This window comes from Melanerpes formicivorus, unplaced genomic scaffold, assembly GCF_026170545.1.
Source record: "Melanerpes formicivorus ecotype bairdi unplaced genomic scaffold, bMelFor1.0.p_v2 SCAF_225, whole genome shotgun sequence".
Taxonomy (NCBI): Eukaryota; Metazoa; Chordata; class Aves; order Piciformes; family Picidae; genus Melanerpes; species Melanerpes formicivorus.
In genome coordinates, this window is record NW_027142577.1 from 367450 (window position 1) to 390000 (window position 22551).

General features: G+C 60.6%; 1 protein-coding gene across 1 annotated transcript in view; it reads right to left on the minus strand.

Moving 5' to 3' along the window:
• Positions 1 to 14557, minus strand: part of LOC137458143 (hydrocephalus-inducing protein homolog) — a 66062-nt gene extending 51505 nt beyond the window's left edge. The window contains exons 1-12 of the mRNA XM_068169827.1: positions 14519 to 14557; positions 13654 to 13770; positions 12064 to 12198; positions 11179 to 11378; positions 9310 to 9434; positions 8428 to 8626; positions 6928 to 7093; positions 5465 to 5564; positions 3527 to 3645; positions 2097 to 2320; positions 1903 to 1970; positions 546 to 781 (exon numbers count right to left, since the gene is read on the minus strand). Of these exons, the coding sequence (XP_068025928.1) occupies positions 546 to 781; positions 1903 to 1970; positions 2097 to 2320; positions 3527 to 3645; positions 5465 to 5564; positions 6928 to 7093; positions 8428 to 8626; positions 9310 to 9434; positions 11179 to 11378; positions 12064 to 12198; positions 13654 to 13770; positions 14519 to 14557 (1728 nt within the window). The remainder of the gene's footprint in view (positions 1 to 545; positions 782 to 1902; positions 1971 to 2096; positions 2321 to 3526; positions 3646 to 5464; positions 5565 to 6927; positions 7094 to 8427; positions 8627 to 9309; positions 9435 to 11178; positions 11379 to 12063; positions 12199 to 13653; positions 13771 to 14518) is intronic.
• Positions 14558 to 22551: the final 7994 nt, after the last annotated feature.

The following is a 22551-nucleotide window of genomic DNA, read 5'->3' on the forward strand; positions in this document are numbered from 1 at the left end:
GAACAGCAGCAGTGCAGGGCAGAGCTGCTGCCTCCAGGAGAACCACTGCAGCTGTGCAGGGGGAAGCTGCTGCAGAAGCTTGGCCCAGCAGAACCTGCTCAGCTCACAGCCACCACAGCTTCTGCAGTCCCCCTGCAGAGCACTGCAGGGAATCCAACTCATCCTGCCCACAGCACAGGAGGAAGAAGAGCAGGCAGAGAAGCTAACTGCTTCCTCCAGCCACATCTCTCCCTGCAACAGCCTCCTGCTGCCCTCAGCCTTCCTCTGCCCAGCTGCAGGCCAAGGAATCAGCCTAAGCAGCTCTGAAAGCCTCAGCAGTGGCTTCTGGCCTGGAGCCTGGGGGGCAGGAGCTGCAGCTTCTGCCTGCAGGCTCCAAAGGCTGCTCCAAAGGCAAGTCCCAGAGCAGCACAGCTCCCAACAGCCCAGCCCTGCTGCAGGGCTCTGCCTGGCCTCCCCCTCCCAGCCAGCAGCACTGAAGCCCTCTCCCAGAGCAGGGCAGCCTCAGCCCCAGCTGCTGAAGCCCCTCTGGCCCCACTGCTCCCTACCTGGATGTCCTGGAAGCTCAGGGCAGGGATGGTGCCTCTGCCAGGGCTGATGGTGAACTCACAGGGCCTGAGGCACCTCCTGGCTCTCTTCTTCCAGGAGGGCAGAGAGTTGTCCAGCACCTGGGCAGTGCTGGGCACGCTGGGCTCTGCCACACCGTCCCCGGGCACACGGAGGGTGAAGGCCACAGGCACCAGGGAGGTGTTGGTCAGGCGACAGAACAGGCTGTGAGGGAAGCCTAGGAGAAAGGACACAGCTCTGCACCTCTGCACACAGCTCCTCTGCCTCCTGCAGGCAATCTCCTGACATGCTCAGGCTGCCCTTGGCCTCTGGCTCTCTTCCCTCTGAGCTGCAGCTGCCGCGGAAGCCAAGCAGCTCTGTGCTGGCACTGCTGGGGGACAACAAGTTCCCCATCGGGCAGCCAGGGGCCCTCCTGGCCAAGAAGGCCAAGGCTGCTCTCAGCAGAGGGTGGCCAGCAGGGCACAGCAAGCACCAGGAGCCTGCAGCTGCAAAGGCCTTCTCCAGGCCAGCAGCTGGAGAGGACTCTTCTCCTCTTGGATCCCAGGCTGCTGCCTGCTGGCATCCCTCTGGCTTTGTCTGCTCACAAGGAAGCCAAGAGACAGGGCAGGGATGGAGGGAGGGGAGGCTGCAGCTCAGCAAAGGCCAGCACTTCTCTTAGCCAAGTCCCTCAGCAGGAGGAAAACAGAGAGGCATCCTGGCCAGGCTGAGCACAGCTCTTCAGTCAGCCCAGAACTGGCTTCCCAGGCAGAGCTGAGAGCCCCTCAGGGAAAAGCCTTCTGGGAGCCTGAGCTGAAGCAGCAGAACCTGCAGCTCAGTGCTCAGGCAGCAGAGCTGGGCCTCTGCTGGGCAAGGAGAAGGAGCCCAGGGCTCTGAGCACACCAGGGCCTGAGGCAGAGCTGTTTCTTGGCCACATTCCCTGGCACTGACAACCAGTGGCCCTCCCAGCACCAAGCAACATCTCACCCTGCAGCTCAGGGGGGAAATGGTCTCCAGGCCTGGCAACATTGACCCCCAGCAGCTATGGGCTGGGCCAGAGCTTCAACTCCCTCCTCCTGCAGTCCCAGCCCCTGGGCCCTGCTGGGGCTCTCACAGCCATCCTGCTGCCAAGGACTGGCAGCCTGGGGCTGATCAGACCATCAGGGACCCCACAAGACCCTGCTCTGCCAGTCCTTTGGGCCTCTGTGCCCTCAGGATGGCAAAGCCCTGCCCAGGCAGCCTGCAGCCCTGCTTGAACCTCCTGCAGGCTGCTCTGGAGGGCCACCAGTGCTGGAGGCTCTGAGGCTGCACTCTGGGGCTGCAGAGCCCTCGGGCTGTGCTCCAAGGCCAGGCCACACTCACCATAGGAGACGTCCCCGAAGCGCAGGCAAGGGACATCGAAGCGCAGAGGGGGTGCAGAGACACAGCCCCTGGGGGGACACAGCAGAGGAGGCCTTGGCTTGGCTGCAGAGCACTGCAGAGCCTGCAGCTTGCACTGCTGCTGGCAGGCTGCAAAGCTGCTCTCACAGCACAGGGGGCTGCACTCAGCCTCTCACCTGACAGTCAAGGTCACAGGCTCAGGGGATCCTTCCACACTGAACCTGAATTCCTCTGTGAAGTGCCCCAGGACAGGGGGACAGAAGCAGACCTGGATGACTTGGAACTCATCTGGCAAGAGAAGGCCCTGACAGGGGGAGAAGCTGAAGCAGGGGCCCAGAGCTGTAGTTGGAGGGACCAAGCTGAAGGAGGCATGGATGGCTCCTTTGTTGTGCAGGATCACCTGCAAGACAGCCAATGGAAACCCCTAAGGAACTTTCTTTCCTTCCAGGAGGCTGATTTGTGTCCTGCCCAAGCACCTCCCTGCAGGGTTACACCCCCCTTGATGGGGGCTGAAAAGAGCCCAGCCCCAGCTGCTCTGGCTGGGCAGAGAGAGACTTGGCTTTCCCCCTCCCAGGAGGAGGGGGCCCCTGGCTCCAAGGGGCTCTATGCCACTGCCCCTCCCTGCCCAGCAAGCCTTGCTAGGCAGGGCAGAGCTCTGCTCCTGCTCTCTCTTTCCCCTGCACAGCCACTGCTGCACAGAAGGCTCCCCAGGGCTGCTGCATCCCCCCCCTGCTGCTCCCTGCTGCATCCACACCTCCTGAAGAGCTGCAGCCACTGGCACCAAGGGAATCCAGTGCCAGCTGGGGCTGCCTTTGGATGCTTTGCCCCCTGCCCTTCACCCTATCCCTTTGGAACCTGCCCTGTTACTGATACATAGAGATAGATAAAATTACCTTTTTTCACTTCCAAACAGATTCCAGACCATTTTTTCCCTGATCTTACCTCTCCTTTCTCCTGCCTGATTTGCTTTACCTTACCAGGAAAGGGAAAGGGGGAGGGAATCTCAATCAGGGAATCTCATTTGGGCTTTTGGCCTGCAGGTCCAGCCCAGAGCAGCACAAGCTGAGAGCTGGCAAAGGCAGAGGATGCTGCCTGCTGCTGCTTGGCAGAAGCCAAAGGGAAGTTCAGCCTTTGGGGGTTTGATGCCAAGCAGCCAGGACTTCATAGAATGGATCCTGGAATGGCTTGGTTGGAAGGGACCTTCCAGCTCATCCAGTTCCAACCCCCACCATAGGCAGAGACCCCTCCCACCAGCCCAGGCTGCTCCAGGCCTCATCCAGCCTGCTCCTGAACACTTCCAGGGAGGGGGCAGCCACAGCCTCCCTGGGCAGCCTGTGCCAGGCTCTCCCTCCTCTCACTCTAAAGAATCTTCCTAGTTTCCAGTCTCAAGCTGCCCTCCCCAAGCTTCACCCCATTCCCTCTCCTCCTCTCCCCCAGCCCTTGGCCAAAGTCCCTCCCCAGCTCTCCTGGAGCTACTTCAGCTCCTGGAAGGCTGCTCTGAGCTCTCCCTGGAGCCTTCTCTTCCCCAGCCTGAACAGCCCCAGCTCCCACAGCCTGTCTCCATAGTAGGACTTCCCCCCAAGCCCTGCCAGCCCCTGCTGCTCACCTCAGACTTGCTGCTGGAGCCAACCAACACCTGCCCAAGGTCCAGCTGCTCAAGGCTGAAGCAGAGCCAGGGCCCTCGGCCTTCCCCTTGGATGTGCAGAGGCAGCCTGGCCTCACGGCCTGGGGAGAGAGTTCCATTGGATGACTCCTTGAGGCCCTGAGGTGGGAAGGGAGCTTCCAAGGGCAGCCAGCCCAAGCAGCAGCACTCAGCAGAACAGCTGCAGGCACAGCAGCTGGCTCTGAGCCCCAAGCAACCTGACCTGAAGGGGTTCCAGGAGTGGGGCACCTACCCCTCCCTGGGCAACTGGGGCCAGGCTCTCACCACCCTCAGTGTCAAACATGCTGAAGGTCTGAGGAGGTCAGCCAAGGGGCTTGGAGGAATCAAGGAGCAAAATTAATTGACTCCTTGGTTTCTTTCAACTCACAGGGACCTTGATTCTGGGACAGTTTCCACCCTGGCAGCACAGGGGACCCGCTGCTTTGGAATGCTCATCTGCCACAGAATGGCTGCAAGAAGTGAAGCTCTCCTGAAGGCCCAGCAGGGTCTGTCAAGAGCAGGCTTCTCTCTCCCAAGACAGAGCATTTGCTCAGCTCTGCCTCCTGGAGCCCCAGAGCAGCTCAAGGGCTGTGTGCAAGTAGCTCTCTTATTGCTCTGCAATGCAAAACCTCTCCTGGCACAAGCCCTGGAGATCCACCCCTGCTGTAGAGGGATGGACATCTCCCTCAGCAGAGCAGAAAGCCCAGAGCCAGCAGCTCAGCACTGGCAACTTTGTGAAGCAAGAATTGCCTTGCCCAGCTCTGACAAGTGCAGCTGGGGCAGGAAGACATTTTGGGAACACAAGCCCTGGGCTCACACTGGAGGTGGCACTGGCCAAGGGAACCAGGCCCAATTCCTGGGCAAGTCAAAAGCTGTTCCCTGGCATCTGTGTCCCTTGGCTTGGGGCAGGAAGGAAATCAACAAAGCAGCAGAGCAGGGTTGGTGCTTTCAGCACCCTCCAAGAGTGGGAGCTGGGCTGCTGGACCTCCATGAGCTCTGGAGGTGAGGACACCCATCAGATTCCGTGGAGAAAGCCTGGCAGCGAGCTCCCACCCTTGAGACACAGCCTGAGCAGCACCCTGCAGAGATGGAGAGGAAGGACAAGGAAGCCTGAACCTGGCTACAAGCACTCCCTGCCCTGGGCTAGCACAGCACAGCCACCACCTCTGGAAGGGCAGAGCTGGTGTCACTCAGGGGGCAGTGCTGGCTGCTGCCACCAACAGCTTGAGCACCCTGCAGGGAGACAGCAGCGGCACAGAGCTCATCCAGCAGGCTGCTGGGGCTCAGCTTGCCAGGGAGAGACCTCCTGCTGAGCAGAGCAAGCCCTCAGCAACGCCACCCAGGGGAAGCACAGCCTCAGAGCTGCCAGGAGACACTTCCCAGGCAGGGAGAAGCACCTGCTGGCCAGAGATGCTCCTTTGGAGGGCACCCTGCATTCAGCAGGGTTCCCCACCTAAGCGCTGGCAGTAGCTGACCAGTGGGAGGAGATCCAGGGGCTGGCAGCACTCTGGAACTCAGCTCCTACCACCTCAGGAGCCCCAGGATGCCTCCAGGCTATGAGGACTCCTCTTGGAGGGAAACAGGCTAGAGGGGCTTAGGGGCTGCTGTGTTCTGTAGCTCCTTGGCCTTCACAGACACCTCCCAGCAGAGCAAAGGCTGGCAAACCCATGGCAGGAAACCTCAGCCCTTCCCTGCCTCACATGTTCTGGACTCAGTGGTCCAGAGGCAGTGTCCTGAGCCCTGGCCTTGGACAGCAGAGCAGCTGGGAGCCACAGGGACAGCAGGCACGGGTCCTGTTGGCCACTGACCCTTCCTAGCAACTCGAGCAGGAGCCAGGGGGCTGGAAGGTTGCTTGTGCCTGGCCTGCAGCCTGGGGCAGAGAGCAGCAGAATGGAGCTGTACCTGAGATGTCACAGTAGAACTTGGCTTCATAGACTCTGGCTGCCTGGGGCTTAAAGGTCACCTGGATCTCAGCTGAGGAGTTTGGCCACACCTCTCCCTCCTAGAAGAGAGGATGGCAGCAAACCATTGATCACCAAAGCTTCCAGCTCATGTTTGCAGCCACAGCCCTGCAGCCCTTCTTCAGAGCACCAAGGGAGAGCGAGGAGCAAGCACCACATGTGCTGGGCTGGGGGAGGAGAGACAGACACAGGCAGAGCTCTGCAAGGGAACCTGCTCCAGAGGGGAGGGAAGCCTGGGAAACCAAGAGACTGAGAAGGCTGGACAGGGCAGAAGGGCAGAGAGCCATGGAGCAGCCCACTTCTAAGGCAGTCCTAGAGCACAGTGTGGCACATCCCCAGAGCCAGTGAGGAAAGGTTTCCACTCCCAAGGCTTGAGGCCAGGCTGCACTTGGTGTCCCTCCATCATTACCAGGAGCACCAGGACTCAGTGCTGTGGGCAGCCAGACTGCTGCCCCTCACAAGCTGGAGAGCAGGTTCAGCTGCTTGTGGAGACACAGTGCAGCTGTCACCAAGCAGGAGCCCCCAACACACTCCCAAAGCAGCTCTGACACACCACAGGATGCTGCTCACCTCCCACTGCCTCCAACATCCCTACTGCTCTGCCACAACCTCCTGCTCCCATCCTGCTGCTGCCAGCTGCTGTGCTGGGACAGCGCAGTGGTGCTGCTGCTGCTGGCTCTCAGCCTTCCATGGGCTCCAGGAGGAAGCAGCAAGAGCAGCTGAGCCCTTCCTTCACACTCATTTCACCTCTCTGCATAGAAAGAAGAGGTTGGGATTCCTGCAGGCTTTACTCCCAGATGAGATGCTGCTCAGACAGCAGCATTCTCCAGCTCAGACCATGCTCTCCCTCCGAGTCAGGGCTCTGGTTGGTGGCAGGATGTGGCCTTGGGCTCCCAGAACCAGCAGCAAGCCCTTCTCTGTACCTAGGGGCACCACAACTCCCAGAGCCCCTTTCAACCTGCCAGCCTGGGGCCCAGGCTCACAGGTGACACTGGCAGGGAGACTCAGAGCTGGTGGAAGCCCGGCTTCCAGGAGGGGATTGCTATTGCCATAACTCAGCTGCCCTTTGCCTCCTCTCCTTCCCTTCTTCAGGTGGTTTGGGACCTGCAGTGCTCTAACAGCCTCTGGGCAGCCCCCGAGCCACACGGAGGGGATGTCCTTGCAGCTAACACCGCAGAGCCCTCTGAGGGCTGGAAGGACACCGAGGCAGTGCCCTTCTTTTGCTCAGCTGCCAGCAGGCTCTCGCTGCCTGCCAGGGCCCTGCAGCTCACCAAGGCTTTGTGCACCAAGCCCTGCCAGCTCCACTCCCTCTGCGGGAGCTGGGGGCAGGATCTGCCAAGGGACCTCCCCAGGGAGGAGGAGGAGGAGGAGGAGGAGGAAGGAGGGCTCTCAGCTGCGGCTCACCAGCGGCTCGATGGTGAAGATCTCCTCAGAGCGGCACAGCAGGGACTCTCCTTGCGCCTTCGCCCTCTGCTGCTGGAAGATGCGGGGGAGCCGGGAACGGCGTCCCTGGGGCGCAGGCTGCTTCCTGGGCTCCAGGGGGGGACGCGGCTTGAACTGCCCCCACAGCCTGCAGCCCAGAGACAAAGCCCAGCAGACAAGGGCATCACCAGCAGCTCTGCAGAGGCTCTGGCAGAAGCGCTCGGGGAGGCACAGCAGCGGCACAGCAAGGGGCTGCCCCCGAGCCCCCGGCTCCCAGCCCACGATCCCTGCCTCTTCCCTGGCCACTCGCACTCCCTGCTTGCAAGCTCGGAAGAGCTTTGTGAAAGGCAGCAGCCCCCCGGGAGCCTTCCTGCTTCACAGCCACTGCCACAGCTGATGGAGGCTCCAACAACAGCCTCGAGTGGCTCTTCCTCCCCTGGAGCTGCTCAGGGCTGCTCTTTGCACAGCCTCAGCTTGCACAGCAGCCACACACTGGGCAAGGAAAAGCACTGAGCGAGGGGAACCTGGGGCTGGCCTCTAGGGCCTGCCTGGCCCAACCACACTGAACTTGACTTGCTCAGAAGCCCCTGAAGAGCACTCCAGCTGAAGGCACTTTCCTCCCCAGCTGTGGCTTCAGACTAACTCCAGATCCCTCCATGCACCTGGGGCTGGAAAGTCACCCAAGGCTTCCCGGGATCCCCCAGGCTTTGCAGTGTGCTTTCCAGCTCAGCCCCTGGGCTCCAGCTCTTCCTCTGCTGCCTGAGGTGGCAATTTCCAAGCTTCACCACAGGCAGCCTTTGGAGAGCCTGCCCCATCTCCCACCACCACAAAGACACAGGTGCTGAAACTCAACTGGACTTCTAAGTCCTGCCTTGCTCCACCCTCCCTGCAGAACCCTCCACCTCCCAGCTCTGCTCAGCCTCCAAGGCAGGGTGGAAATAGCTCCTGGTGCTGGAAACTGGGACACCAGCAGGCAGTTAACAGCCTGCAGCAGGGTAGCCTCAACCTTCTGGGCCCCTGAAGCACTCTGCCCTGCACAGGGCTGGGAAAGGAGCCTGCCAGCTTGTGCCAGCTGCAGCAGGAGAAGCTGCAGCGAGTAGCAGCAGAGTTGTGCTGCATGCAGCTGTGCTCAGTGCTGCTACTCAGTGCAGCCCAGCACTGAGCCTTGCCTCAGCCTCATGGTCCCTCTGGAGCCCAGAGATCTCTGGGCCTCAGTGCTTTGTGGCCCCCACAAGTCAGTTTGCTCTCTGAGGAAATCCAGGCCCTGCAGTTCCTCCCCAAGACACCATCCTCAGCTGGAGTGTGGATGCAGCTGGGAAGGGAAGTGCTGAGCTCCAGTAGCCCAAAGCCCAGGGATCCAGGCCTTGGTGCTGTGGGGGCTTTCCTGGCCTCAACCACTGCAAAGCACCCAGAGCCCTGGAGGCCACACTTGAGTGTCACCCTTGGAGAGGGATCTGCCTGCAGTGCAGCTTTCCAACCCACCTCTGCTGCTGCTCCTCCTCCTCCTGACTAGCAGCAGCCTTCCACTGGAAGTGAGCTCTCACACTGCTGCTGTTGTGGATGAGCAGGGTGCTGCGGCTGCTCAGCGACAGGTAGGTCTGCTCCATGCTCAAGGAGCTCCTGTCCAGCCTGATGTTCACATCTACAGCTGTGCCACTGAGGCTGCTGTGAATATCTTCTCCTGCAGGAAAGCAGAGGGGAGTCTTGCTCATCTCACTTGCAAGCTACAGCAGCATTTGGATCCTTTCTGCCAGCCCCAGACAGCTCCAGTGCTCACTGCAGGGCTGCAGCACCACAGCAGCACCCAGGGAGCACATCAGGCTGCCCAGGAGCCAGGGGCAGCAACAGGGACAAAGCAAAGCTCTGCTGCAGGCAGAGACAACACAGCCCCAGGGCACCTGTGAGCAAGGCTCTGCTTCAGCATCAGCTCTGCTGAGCCAAGCCTGTGGGCAGCATTTGGAGGTCCCAGCTCCGCTCCCCACTTCCTCCTCAAGGGCCTGCTGAGGCTGACACTTCTCCTGGGGCCTGCTCTTGGCTTCTCCCACCCCAGGAGGAGTTTGACACCTCTCCAAGGAGGCAGTGAGCACTTCCTGCCCGAGCCCAAGAGCCTTTTAGTCCTGAAGCTGGGAGCTGTGGGATGGAGATGGATGGAGGAGAGTGCAGCAAAAGGCTCTGAGGCAAGGCAAGGGAGAAGCAGAGCAGGGGACAGAGGAGTGCCAGAGGCCCTGGGCACCACAGCGTCTGACAGAGCCCTGCCCTCCTCCTGTCAGCCCTCAGGCCCAGCACTGGCTGGGAACCAAAGCTCAGGCTCTGCAGTGGGCAGCCAGGGACACAGAGTGCAGGCAGGCAGTGCCCAGCACTGACCTGAGTCCCAGTGCAGGCTCAGGACCCCGCGGTGCTCCCCGGTCCGCAGCGGCAGGAACTCCACAGCCACCTGCACAGCAGCACCGACCCCCAGAGCTCCCACACAGGGCTCAGCAGAGAATGGGCTGCAAGAGAGAGACACAGCAGGGCTGCTGCAGAGACCTGGGCACCACAGCCCTGCTGCAGGCCACTGCTCTGCAGCTGCCTTCTGCAAGCAAGGAGCAAAGCAGCCCCAAGCAGCAGAAGCAGAGAACCTTTTTGGCTGGAAGAGATCTTTCAGCTCCAGTCCAACCATGCTCCCATTGCTAGGGCACCCCCAAACCATGGCCCTCAGCACCACACCAACCCCCCAGGGATGGGGACTCCACCACTGCCCCAGGCCACCTGGACCAGGCCTTGACAACCCTCAAGGGCAAGAAATTGTTCCTCATGTCCCAAGCCACACACAACTGAGGGCATTTCCTCGTGGCCTAGCACTTGTTCCTTGGGAGCAGAGACCAAGCCCTGCCTGGCTCCAGCCTCCTGTCAGGGAGCTGAAGAGAGACAGAAGATCTGCCCTCAGCCTCCTCCAGGCTAAACATCCCCAGTGCCCTCAGCCTCTCCTCACAAGACTTTTGCTCTAGACCCTTCACCAGCTTTGTAGTCCCTCCTGGAGCCACCCCAGCACCTCAGTGTGCTCCCTGCAGTGAGGGGGCCAAAAGTCAATGCAGTACTCAGGCTGTGCATCCAGTGCCCAGTGCAGGCTACACTGCCCTGCTCCTGTTGGCCACACCATGGCTGACCCAGGCCAGGATGCTGTTGGCCTGCTCAGCCACCTGGCCACCGGCTGGCTCATCTGCAGCCTCTGTTGAGCAGCACCCCAGGTCTTTGCTGGGCATCTTTCCAGCCACTCTTCCCCCAGCCTGCAGTGCTGCAGGGGGTTGCTGTGACCCAGGTACTGGCCCTGCCACTTGGCCTTGATCAACCTCATGCCATTGGCTTGGCCTTTGATCCAGCCTGGCCAGGTGCCTCTGTAGGTTAACAGGCAGCTCAGCACTGCTGCCCAGTTGGGCCTGTCTGCAAACTGACTGAGGGAGCCTCAATGTCCTCACCCAGGGCATTGAGCAAGTGTTCAGGAGAGCTGGCCCCAGCACTGAGCCCTGGGGACCACCACTGGGGACCAGACACCAAGTGGAGTTAGCTCCCTTCACTGCAGACAGCAGAAGGAAAACCAACCCCCCAGGGGATCAGAAAGAGAGCTCCTGGCTCAGTGCTGAGGAGATTCAGCCCTCAGAAGGGCCTAGAGTAGAGAAGGACAGCAGGTGCCCCATACACTGCATCCAGCTCCCTGCAGTGAGGCTGCAGAGCCCAGCTGCTGGCAATGCCACCAGAGCAGGGCTGCTGGAGAGCACAGGGCTGGAAGGGCTGCTGGAGAGCACAGGGCTGGAAGGGCTGCTGGAGAGCACAGGGCTGGAAGGGCTGCTGGAGAGCACAGGGCTGGAAGGGCTGCTGGAGAGCACAGGGCTGGAAGGGCTGCTGGAGAGCACAGGGCTGGAAGGGCTGCTGGAGAGCACAGGGCTGGAAGGGCTGCTGGAGAGCACAGGGCTGGAAGGGCTGCTGGAGAGCACAGGGCTGGAAGGGCTGCTGGAGAGCACAGGGCTGGAAGGGCTGCTGGAGAGCACAGGGCTGGAAGGGCTGCTGGAGAGCACAGGGCTGGAAGGGCTGCTGGCACTCTGAGCTTCCCCCTGGCTCCCTGCCACCCAGAAACCTCACCTGAAGAGCTGCAAATGGCAAGGCAACTCCTGGCCCAGGAGATCCCAGCCTAGAAAGCAGAGGCAGGGACAAGCAAAGCCTGGCCTGAAGAGCAGAGCAGGATGCTGAGCTCCTCACCTCTGAGTGCTGAGGCTGTAGTGAGCCTCCCGCTCGCCCACGTTGCGGAGCAGCAGAGTCCTCTGGGTGCTGTACTTGACTGGGCAGATGGAGAAGTTTAGCTGCTGGGGGAAGTCCAGCACAGCCTGGGCACCTACAGCCCGGATGGGCACAGTGAACTCCTCCCTCTGGGTGACACAGAGCAGCTGGTGACAGTAATCCTGCAGGGAAAGGAACAGCCTCAGCAGGCTGCAGGCAGTGCCAGCCCCAGGGCAGAAGGGAAGCTGCTGGGCTTTGTCTCACTGCCAGCTGCAGGCAGAGATGCAGCAGCCCCTGGGCACCCTTCTCTCCTGCAGCACAACTGGCACAGGGCTGGGAAGGATCAGAGCTGAGCCAGCCCCTCTGCCCCACCTGCTCTCTCAGCAGGCCAGCAGCACCAAAGCAGATTCTCTGACGCTTGGATGCTGAGGCAGCCCAGAGTGACTCCACCTCAGGGGTGCCAGCCCCCCAGAGCCACTGAAGCCTGGGAAAGGCACCCAGCTGTGCCACGGTGCCAAGTGCAGTCCCAGCAATGCAGGCACCTCCTGGAAGCTTGGCAGGGATGCTCAGGCACATTGCCCAAAGGCCTTTGCCACATCACCATCAGCAGTGGCTCCCAGCTCCCCACAGCCACCAGGCAGTCACCTGGGCATGGAAGGAGATCAGGTTGGTCAGGCAGGACCTGCCCTTCCTAAATCCATGCTGGCTGGGCCTGAGCCCTTGGCCATCCTGTAAGGGCTGTGTGATTGCACTCAAGATGACCTGTTCCATAACCTTGCCTGGCACTCAGGTCAGGCTGACAGGCCTGGAATTCCCTGGCTCCTCCTACCACTGCAGGCAGCAACCTCTTGAGACCTGCAGCCTCACCTTGTTCTCCTCAGGGGTGAAGAGGATGCAGTAAGTAGCAGCCATGCCAGGTGCTACCTTCTGGCACACATCCTTGGGGCCAACCAACTTGAAGTAAGGAGAGGTCTCCAGGATGACCTTCACCCACTGAGGAACCTGCAGGGAAGACACAACTGGGATTTTGCCACCTGTGGCACTGTGAGAAGAAACCTGGCCATGGCCAGCTGCCATCCTTCCTTCCCAAGGCACTTCCAGCACAGAGGACAAGGCTGGAGCCAAGTTCCTGCTGCCTGGGCAAAGGAGCTCTGGGACATGGGCTGCAGGCCCAAGCCCTGCTGTGAAGCAGAGCCAGAGGAAAGGAGAAACTGAGGCCCATTTTAATGAGGAAAGGGGAAAGAGCAGCACAGTGTCTGGGGTCAGTGTGGAGCACACCAATGTCCCAGGGGCCTCTTGCCAACACTCCCAAGCCAGGCACCAGAGCAGGAATGGCTCTGTTCTCCCCAGCAGGAACTGAGAGGGACCACACTTTGCAGCCTTCCTTGCCAAAGGGGCTTCTCTTTCCAGCCACAGCCCTGGCAAAGCCTCTTCTCTCAGGACACACTTGGACTGCTCTTGCTCTTTCCCCACAGCTTTTGTTGTCCCCTTGTTTCCCCCAGGAGGGAGGTGTGTGGGGGGGAGCTCCTTCCCCTGCTCTCATGCAGGCTGCTTCTGCCTTCCCAGCTGCTCTCCTCTCCCCTTCACATCTTGCTCCCCACTGCAGAGCAGCAGCTTCCAGGACACTTCCTTTGCTGACCCTTCTCTGCCTCCAGCACACTGCCTGCTGCATGGCAAGAGAAGCCCCTGTGTGCACAGGGTTCTCTCCTGGAGCACCTTTGAACCCAGCCCCACTCCTCCCTCCTGTCTCTTCTCACCAGCTTGCTCTGGGCACCTGCCTCACTCCAGCAAATGTTTCCCCAGCTCAAATTCAAAGGGTCTCAAATCTTCCTCTTTCCACAGGAACAAAACTGCTGGCATTTGGCAGCATTTCCCTGCTCCACTTCTTTGGGGAATCTCCTCAGCACCACCAATTCTTTCCAAGCACAGGTGGAGACCTTCAGGAGGAGATGGCTCTGGATGTGCTGTGGTGTTCCAAAGGGAAAGCAGAGCTCCAGGAAAGCCCCAGCAGGGCTGAATGAAGCGTAGCAGGACCCCCAGGTCGTGCCTAAAGGCCTCCCCTTGCTGCTGCTCCATCAGTCTGTTCCACTGCTCTTTCCAAACACCTCTCCTGGAGTTTCAGTGCCACTCCCTAGGACTTATTCCAGCCTCAAGCAGAGAAGACAGCCCCTGAGCTTTGTCAGGGGATTGAAGCAGCTAAGCAGGCTGTGAGAGGCAGAGAGGCCCTCCCCAAAGGCAAGAGTAACCAAGGAGCCATCAGGATGCGGTGCACACCTGAGGCAGAGCGTGAGACGAGAGAACAGCTGCAGAGCCCTCAACATTCTCAGCAAGCCAGGGCTTTCAGAGGCAAGGCTGCTCTCTAGGCAAGCTCCTCTGGGCTAGCTCCCAGCAGCACATGGCAGTGTCAGAGACAGCATGCCCAGAGAGGGCAGGTTCCTCCCACCCCCCAGCACTTACCCTGCCCTTGTTGCGCAGAACCAGCGTCGCTTCGTAGACCTGGTGGGGGAGGTAGTTCTGGAAGACCACCTCTGCTGGGAGAGGCTCAAAGCAGCTCTGCTGCAGGGCAGCTGGCAGCTGGGGGTGCACAGAGAGCAGGGAGAGGTTCAGCTGCTGGCAGCAGGACTCCTGAGTGACAACCCTACACTGCTCTCCAGTCCAGCCCAGTCTCCTGGCGAGTCCCTCTGCCCAGCTCAGCCTGGGCAAGCAGAAGCTCTCCCACCTGGCTCCTGGGTGGCTCAAGAGGAGCTGGGCTGTGCTGAGCAGGCTCAGGCTAAGCAGCTCTTGGGCTGTCTCTCCAGGTTCCCTCTCCCAAACACAGGGCAAAGCCCTGTGCTGCTGTGGTCACACAGCACCAGAGCACTCCCTGACAGTGCTGGCAGCACTCATGGAGCAGCTGAGGGCCAGCAATGGACAGGAGGCTCCAGGGGAAACACTCTGGGGATGATCTTTGCTCTGAGGCAGGGAGGCCGAGGCCCACACAGCCCCAAAGAGCTTTGCCAGTGTAAAGCCTGGGAGCTGCTAAGGAGAGAACAGCAGCAGAGGAGGGAAGGCAGGACAAGGAGAGCTGAGTGCTGGCGAGGTTCAGCTCCTTTCTCTGCAGCACTGGGCAGCTGGAGGGGGACTGGACTTGGCAGCTCCTTCTGCCAGGAGCTTTCAGTGGCTCTTTGGTCCTGCTCTGGTGCTGCTGCTTTTGTTCAACTCCACTGCAGCAGCAGCCTGGCAATGCACACAAGCAGCAAATGCTGGCAGAGCAGAGGCACTGCTAGGAGAAAGTTCCTCCCTGCTTTGCCTCCCCTCTCCCAGCTGTGCTGCTCCCACTCACCAGACCCAGGCAGCTCTCCTGCTGCTCCACACAAGCCATGGCCAGGCTGAAGCCAGCAGCTGCAGCATGCTGCCAGTTCTCTGTGTGCCCAGCTGAGGGCTTCCCAACCTCCTGGGCTGGCCAGGGCAACCCACAACCAGTATGTCACAGGTCTGCTGCTGGCAATTGCTGCTCAGCAGCCTCCCTCCCTGCTCTGCCCTCGGGGCTGTGTGCTCTGGCCAGCAGCTCTGCAGCAAAGCAGCTTGAGGCACAGCTGCAGCAAACACTCAGCCAGACAAGGCACAGCCAGGGGCTGAGGCCCCTCTGCAGCTGGCAGGAGCCTGCAGCCTGCAAAGCCAGCCCCCTGGGAGGGCCCCAACCTGCTGCTCCACCCCAAAGCACCACTGCAGCTGAGTGTGCTCAGTGCTGAGCAACTCCTGCAGGCCTTCAGCCCCCCAAGGCCAAGGCTGCCAGCAGCGAAGGAGTCCCAGCCCCAGGCACTTGGCAGCGACCACCCCAAGCAGCAGCTGCCTGTGGCAGCAGGAGGATGGCAAATGGCAAGCTCCTGCCCTTGTGTCCTGCCCCAGCCTGCCCCCTGCATGGGGCTTGAGTGCCAGGGGCTCAGCTCCAGGAACCCCCCCCAGCTGCAGCAGAGCTTCTGCAGCACAGCTCAGGACTTGAACAGCTCAGCAGGGAGCAAGGTCTGAGCTTTCTCCTGGCAGGAGGAACTCAGCACTGCCAGCAGCTGCACAGCACAACAGGACCTGGCCAGCCAGTTAGAGCTAAGCTGGAGGCAGGCCTGCCACGAGCAGGCTCCTCTCCAAATGCCTCCCCAAACAGCAAGGAAAGGGCAGGAAAAGCTTACCTTTGGGCAGGAGGCCTCACTGGAGTCTGCAAGCTGGGCAATCAGGGGCAGGGTCCTGGCCTCAGGCTTGCCCCTCCTGGTAACAGGGGGCAGCTTCCCCTCCAGGCTGCTGCCCCTCTGGGTGGGGATTGGGGGCAGCTTCCCCTCCAGGCTGCTGCCCCTCTGGGTGGGGATTGGGGGCAGCTTCCCCTCCAGGCTGCTGCCCCTCTGGGTGGGGATTGGGGGCAGCTTCCCCTCCAGGCTGCTGCCCCTCTGGGTGGAGACTGGGGGCAGCTTCCCCTCCAGGCTGCTGCCCCTCTGGGTGGGGATTGGGGGCAGCTTCCCCTGCAGGCTGCTGCCCCTCTGGGTGCAGATTGGGGGCAGCTTCCCCTCCAGGCTGCTGCCCCTCTGGGTGCAGATTGGGGGCAGCTTCCCCTCCAGGCTGCTGCCCCTCTGGGTGGGGATTGGGGGCAGCTTCCCCTCCAGGCTGCTGCCCCTCTGGGTGCAGATTGGGGGCAGCTTCCCCTCCAGGCTGCTGCCCCTCTGGGTGGAGACTGGGGGCAGCCACATCTCCTGAATGCTGCCCAGCCTCTGCTTGAGCCAGGGCAGCCTCCTCTCCTCAGCCTTGCCACCCCTCTGGATGATCTGGGGCAGGCTCCCCTCCTGAGTGCCACCCAGGCTCTGCTCCATGAGCTCAGGCATCTCCTGCAGGAAGGAGGAGGGAGTCAGCTGAAACACACACCACCAGCACAAGCCACAGCAACCCCTCTGCTCCTCTTGTCCGAGTGCCACTGAGGAGTAATTTGTGGTCACAGCTACCAGGCCAGTCCTGGAAGCCTCCTGAGGGACCTGCTGCAGTGTTTCAGATCAGAGCATTCCTGAGCCAGAGCAGAAGGGACAAGCTCTAACCAAGGGGCTCTGTCCCATGAGCTGCTGCCTGCTTTGCTGGGGCACTCCTGGGGATTGCTGCTCTCTGGGCATTTGTTCCCTCTGTAGTGCTGCTGGATAGAGCCAGGGAGCTCTGAAGAGAGCAGGGCAAGAGTGCTCAGAACTGCCCCAGCTCTGCCCTTGCCCCAGGCTCCCCAGCCTGCCCTGGGGAGATGGCACTGCTGGGGGAGGCAGAGGAGAGCAGAAAAGCAGCCCTGTGCCAGGACTGAGGTGCAGAGGAGTGTCTCCAAGTCTGAGTTCTCCTTCATTAGCACTTTTCTCTCTGTCCTGGCCTCACAGAGCCCTCCTCAGAAGCCTACAGAGACATCTCCTTGAGAGACCATCAGCACCAGGGCATCTCCAGTCAGGTGAGCTGCAGTCAGCAAAGGGGACAGTTATGGAGAGGAAGGAAGAATTGCCCTGGCTCCAGAGGGGTGGCTCTGTGCTCCATGGAGGCTATCCCAGCAGGGTGGGGGTTGGAAGGCACCTCTGGGGATCAGCCAGTCCAACCCTCTTGCAGAAACCCAGAGCAGCTTGCCCAGGATCACATCTAGGTGGGTTTGGAATCTCTCCAGAGAAGGAGACTCCACAACCTCTCTGGGCAGCCTGTTCCAAGGCTCCTCCTTGACCACAGCAGCTACTTACAGTTCCAGGCTGCTTTGCCTCTCTGGCTGGCTTCAGGTGACCAGGTGCTGCCACTGTGCCCTGGAGCCCCTCAGGCATTTTGGAGGGCCTCCTGGAGCGCTGGTTCTGCTCAGTGGCCATGGCTCAGCTCACCTGCAAGGAGCAGCAGCAGACCTTTGAAAAGCCAGAAGCCCACTCCCAGCAAAGCCAAAGGCTCCACAGTGTCTCCAGGCTGGGGCATCCTTCCCCAGGGGAGAGCACCTGGGCTGCCCTGCTGATGTTTCTGACTCGGGGAGCACAGGGCTCCATTCCCTGGGCAAGAAGCAGAGCTGCTCAGCAGAGTTGCTCAGGGCTGCTCTGCTTGGCTTCAGGGACAGAAATGAGCCAGCAAAGATGACTCCTTCCAGACACACAATTACCACAGTGCCCACCAGCATTTCTCCATGGAGAATGAGGGCCCTGCTCTTCACTCCCTGACACCCAAACTCAAGGCTCCCCACAGGCACTCCAGAGGCTGCAGCAGCAGAAAGAAAAGCAGGAAACCACTCAAGGGAGAAGCTCAGCAAGAAATGCTGCAGGGGTGAGAGCAGGGCCACTTAAGGCTTCATCCTAACAGCAGCAGAGGCTCTCCAGCCTCCTTAGCCTACAAGTAGCATGGCTTAACAGGTCCCCCTGAGTGAACCAGGTCCAGGTTAACTTCTTCCACTCAGCAGCATGGCCACCACCTCTCTCCATCGACACAGAGCTATCAACAGTGAGCTCCACTCTGCTGAGGGGCACCAGCGATCCACAGCCAAGCTGGCACAAGAGGCACTGCCAGCAGCCCTGGAAAACAGCCTCTCCCCCTTGCTGAACCATCTGCAGGTCCTGCAGCAGCACTTCCCAGTGTCCAGCAGAGGCTGTTGATGGTCACATCCTGAGCAGCTGCCTTCCTGGAGCCTCCCTGAGAGCTCTGAAATGCTCGGTAACCCTCAGTCCCAACCAAGCTGCTTTCATCTCAATCCTCCAAACCTTCTTGGGCAAATAATTCTCAGTGTGCCTGCCCCACCCCCACACTGGGGCCCAGCCTCTGGAAGAACAGAAACACTCAGCTCAGAGACACCCAGCTGCAGAAGGGGAAGTGACCAAAAGCAGCAGCAGGAATGCAGCCTCCAGCCTGACCTTGGCAGGCTCAGCCTGGTGCCGGCTCCCCAGCACACACAGGCACTGCTGGCTGCCAGGACAGGGAACATTACCAGCGGCTGCCCTGCTGCAGCACTGCCTGGGACCCCGTGCTGGTGAAGCTTGGACTTCACGGAGTTGTTTCCCATCCCTCAGTTCAGAGGCAAGGCTGGACAGCCTGTCCTGAGTTACCTGCAGCCTCCTGAAGCAGTCCAGCCTCTGGATTTTCAAGAGAGAGATGCAGGAATTGCTGCTTCTCAGGAAATCCCCTAGGGTTTTAAAATGCAAGGAAAGGAGAGTTGGGCTGGGGGAGCTTTGCAGTCTCTGCTACCTAGGCAGCTGCTGCATCTTTCATCCTCAGCCTGCACAGCGTTTGCTAGGCAGAGGAGAAATCCTCTCCCCCCTCACTTGCAGATGGGGCAGCAGAGGTGAAAACTGAAGGCAAAAACATCCCAAAGCCCAGGTGCAAGGGAAGGAGGATCAGACTGGCAGCAGGGAGACAGGCAGCCTCTCTCCCCTCCACGTTTAGTCCCAGCCTGGAGGCAGACACAGCAGCATCCCATGGCAACAAAGAAGACCCAGAGGGATTTTGTGTTTCAGGGAGCAGTTTGTCCAGCTGTGGGGGCAGGGAGAAGGGGCTCCAGCTCCTCCGGGGGTGCCCAGCATGGCAAGTGCTGCAGCTCCAGGGGCCTGTCCCCCAGCACAAGAACCTCCCCTTGGCTAAGGGGCAGCCTCCTCCCTCAAATCCTGCCCCGAGCAGCAGCTGGGTGCCGGCAATGGCCTCAGCACTGCTGGGTGGGACAGCGGCGCTCAGGCTTCCACCCTCCCTGCTCAGCCCTGCTCCCAGCCCTCCCTCCTGAGGCAGCCAAAGCCCCTCCCGGGGCTTGGCTGGGGAGGGGACACAGCCATCGTCACCTCGGCCCGGGGCCGGCACCAGTCTCCAATGGGATCCACCAGCATCCACCAGCATCCACCAGCGATCCCACTGCCACACAGTCGCGGCTGGGCTGTGCCTGGTTGCCACAGCGACAGAGCCTGAGGCCACCCAGCGGCACCCTGGCAACCGCGGGGACAAAGAGGGGAGTGCCCAGCGCTGGGACCAGATGGCAGCCAGCGGGCACAGGGCTGCCCAGAGCCTACAGGGGAGCTGCCTGTGCCCCCCTGCTCCAGCTCCCCCAGGGCAGGCCCAGAAAGCCCCCCAGGAGCCAGGGCTGCCAAGCTGCTCCTGCGGGGAGCCCCCACACAGCTCCTGCTGCCCCAGGAGACTCAAACCAGCTGCCTGCCCCTCTGGCCATGCTGCCCTGGCTGAGCCCAGGCTGCCACTGGCCTCCTGTGCTGCAAGTGCCCCTTGCTGGCTCAGGTCCAGTTCCTCACCCACCGGCACCCTGAGGCTGCAGGCTGCTCCCAGGCTTCCCAGGGAGGCTGTGGCTGCCTCTTCCCTGGGGGTGTCCAAGGCCAGGTCGGATGAGGCCTCCAGCAGCTGAGTCCAGTTGAGAGCTGTCCCTGCCCAGGCTGGGAAGGTTGATCTCTGAGGCCCCTTCCAACCTCAGCCCTTCTATGCTGTTTCAAACACAACTCACCCTACAAAGCAGTCTTGCTTTTCACTCACCTCAGAGAGGGAAGAGCACTGCAGGATGCATAGCCCAGAGTGGCTCCCAGAGCCCCTGCTCAGGCAGCATTGCCCCTGGCAGCTAAAGGTCTGCTTTGTTTCAGCAGCAACCTGACTCTGTCAAACTGCTCAAAGGAACTACAGAGCCTGCAGGTCCCCCACACTCCCGGGGGGGTCAGGGGCGCTGAGAGATGTCTGTGTTCCTCTTGGCCCCACACTCCCTTGCTGCCCAGGAGGCCCATGGTGGGCTGCAGGACACTGTCAGCATGCTGTGCAGCACTGCTGCAGGTGCTGGCAGGGACACTGCCAGTGCCCTTCCTTCAGCTGGCCCAGGATGTCACCCAGCTGCTTCAGCACTCCTCCAGGCGTGGCTGGAAACCGGGGAGCACAGTGCTCAGTCAGCTCAGCATCTCCCACAGCCATGCCCAGGACCTGCTTGGCCAAGCAGAGGCCCCAGCCAGGCCCCAGCTGCAGTTCCTTGACCCCCAAACCCACCTCCTCTCAGCCAGGTGTACCTGCTGGCAAAGATTCTGCTCAGCTCCTCCAGGACATGGTTGAGTTTCACCTGCAGTTCCTAGAGGCTGTCTCTGGCTTCTGGCTCCAGCTGGAGGAGGGACAGATTGGAGAAGCCATCAGGGTTCCTGGTCCAGCCCCGGGGGACTTTCTGCATGCCAAATGCATCCCTGGGCAGGGTGAAGCCCGTCCATCATCTGACATGGTGGAAGAGCAGGGTGCTATGGAATGGGATAGCATGGTCCCATACAGGGGTGAGGAACTGGGGTCTGCACCCAGTGCTGTGGAGCCAGGGAAGGGACTTCCTCTGGGTAGAGGACACTGGTTCAGCTCCCCCACATGGCTCCCTCCTGGACACCTAATATGCACCTCCTTCCCACTCATGGCTTCAAACATCTTCTCGAGCTGGACAGGGAGCTGCTGGATGTTGTTCATCAGAACGCAGGGCTGAGGGGAAAGGATGGAAAGTGGAGCCAGCACCAACAAAAGTAGCTGGAACAGCTCTCTGCTGCCCCAGCTCCCTCCCAGCATGTACTCCTGGACATGAGAACAGTCATGGCAGAGAGCCCTGCCTGCAGCATTTCAGCAACTGCCACGGGGCAGAGATGAGGGCAGAACCTTCATCACAGGAGCCAGCCTTGGAGCTGAGGTGAGGGGCTGGGTCACCATGTGGGAACAATTCTGCCTGGCAGAACCAGACAGGTGGCAAGCAGAAGGAAGACACCATCACCACTTTCTCCTTGGAGAAGGAGAGTAGGCAGGATGCAGACACAGTACGAGGCAAAATCCTTGGAGATGATCTCAGCGTAGTGGAGCAGCACATTGCTGGTCTGCAGCCACAGGATGGCAGCAGCAAAGACACCCAGACAGCAGCAAAGCAGAGAGAGAAGACCTTGAGTCCCACAGCAGGGAAACAACCTGGGTAAGAGCTGGGGCTCCTAGACCCTCTGGCCCTATAGATGTGCCAGAAGCACAGCCTCTGGAAGCCAGACCCAGCACGCTTGGTCTCAGTAAGCAGCTCCATCACCCTCACAGCTCTGAGCATCAGCCAGCAAGGCTGCACAAATCTCCCACAATGCAACGAGCCACCAGCATGTAACTTATCTAGATTCATTGACCAATTATCTCATTATTGAGCTAATCTCCTCTGCTATCAAAGCTGGGAGAGCCACAGGTGCTGTGGCATGCTTGCTTGAACATGCTAGAGGTGGTGCAGTCTGTGCCCTATGTCATTGCCTGCAGCTGGACAGGAAGTGACAGAGAGTGCAGGAGCCCTGGGCCAGAGCTGAGTCAAGAGTGCCAAGAGTGATGCTGGCCCAATGGCCCCACCCTGGTAGCTGCTCACCTTGGCAAACTTTCTTATGTGATACCCAACAATCAGGGGGGCAGAGCACTCAAGCTTCTTGATGATCTCGAGCTCTGGTTAAGCTGGGAGAAGACATCCACCACCGAGCTGGAACTGGAGGATTTTAGCCCTGTTGGGGACAAGCCCCCTGCCCAGCCCCCAGCAGCAGGTCCTGTACCAGCAGTCCTGTGCATACCCCATTCTCCTTGTCCTGCTCCAGTGCTCCATGCAGGATATCCCAGGACACCTCTTCATTCTCATCCAGCCACTGGAAGACAAAGGGCTTGAACCATCTGGAAGAGAGGCCCAGCCCCAGCCAGCCCCTGGGGCACAAGCACTGCCCCCCACCCCCTGAGGGCTGCACTCCCGCAGGGTGCTCGGGCCCTCGTCTCCTGCAGGCAGGCAGCTCGGTGCCGTACTCGTTGTAGAGTCACTGCACCTTGGAGTGCAGCTGCATGGAGTCTGTGTTCTTGCACAGGCAGTGCTTGTCCTGCTCTGCACGAGGGGAGTGTGCCCAGGCTTTGCCTTGAGCCCCAGCCCTGCAGGGAAGCTGCTTCAAGGGCAGCTCCTGGGATGCCAGGGAAATGGGGTGAAGATTGAAAAGCTTCTTGGGTGGGATTTATGCCAGGTGTTGTGTTAGTGAGGGGGTGAAATGGGTTTGGCCAGGGAACAGGTGAGGTGAGGGCAGGGCAGAGTAGAGTATGGCTCCTGCCTGGTTCTCCAGCCTGGCTTGGGGTGTCACAGGAGCACTCACCCTCCATTGCATATCCTGAACAAAGAGGTTCCACATTACCTCAGCACTGATGGTCTGCACATTTACTTCCTGGGGAAGCCTAGGGCAAGGGGAAAGTGGAGGGTGGACCAGTCCCACTTGGAGACAGATCCCCCACACCACCCCCCTGCCTCAATTTCCCCATCTGTAGGTTACAGGTCACTTCCAAAGGACAAAAGCCACTACAGCCACTGCATGGGCACTCCCCTGGGTGCAAAGCACCCTACCCAGCACCTGCTCACTGGTTCAGGCAGGGTGT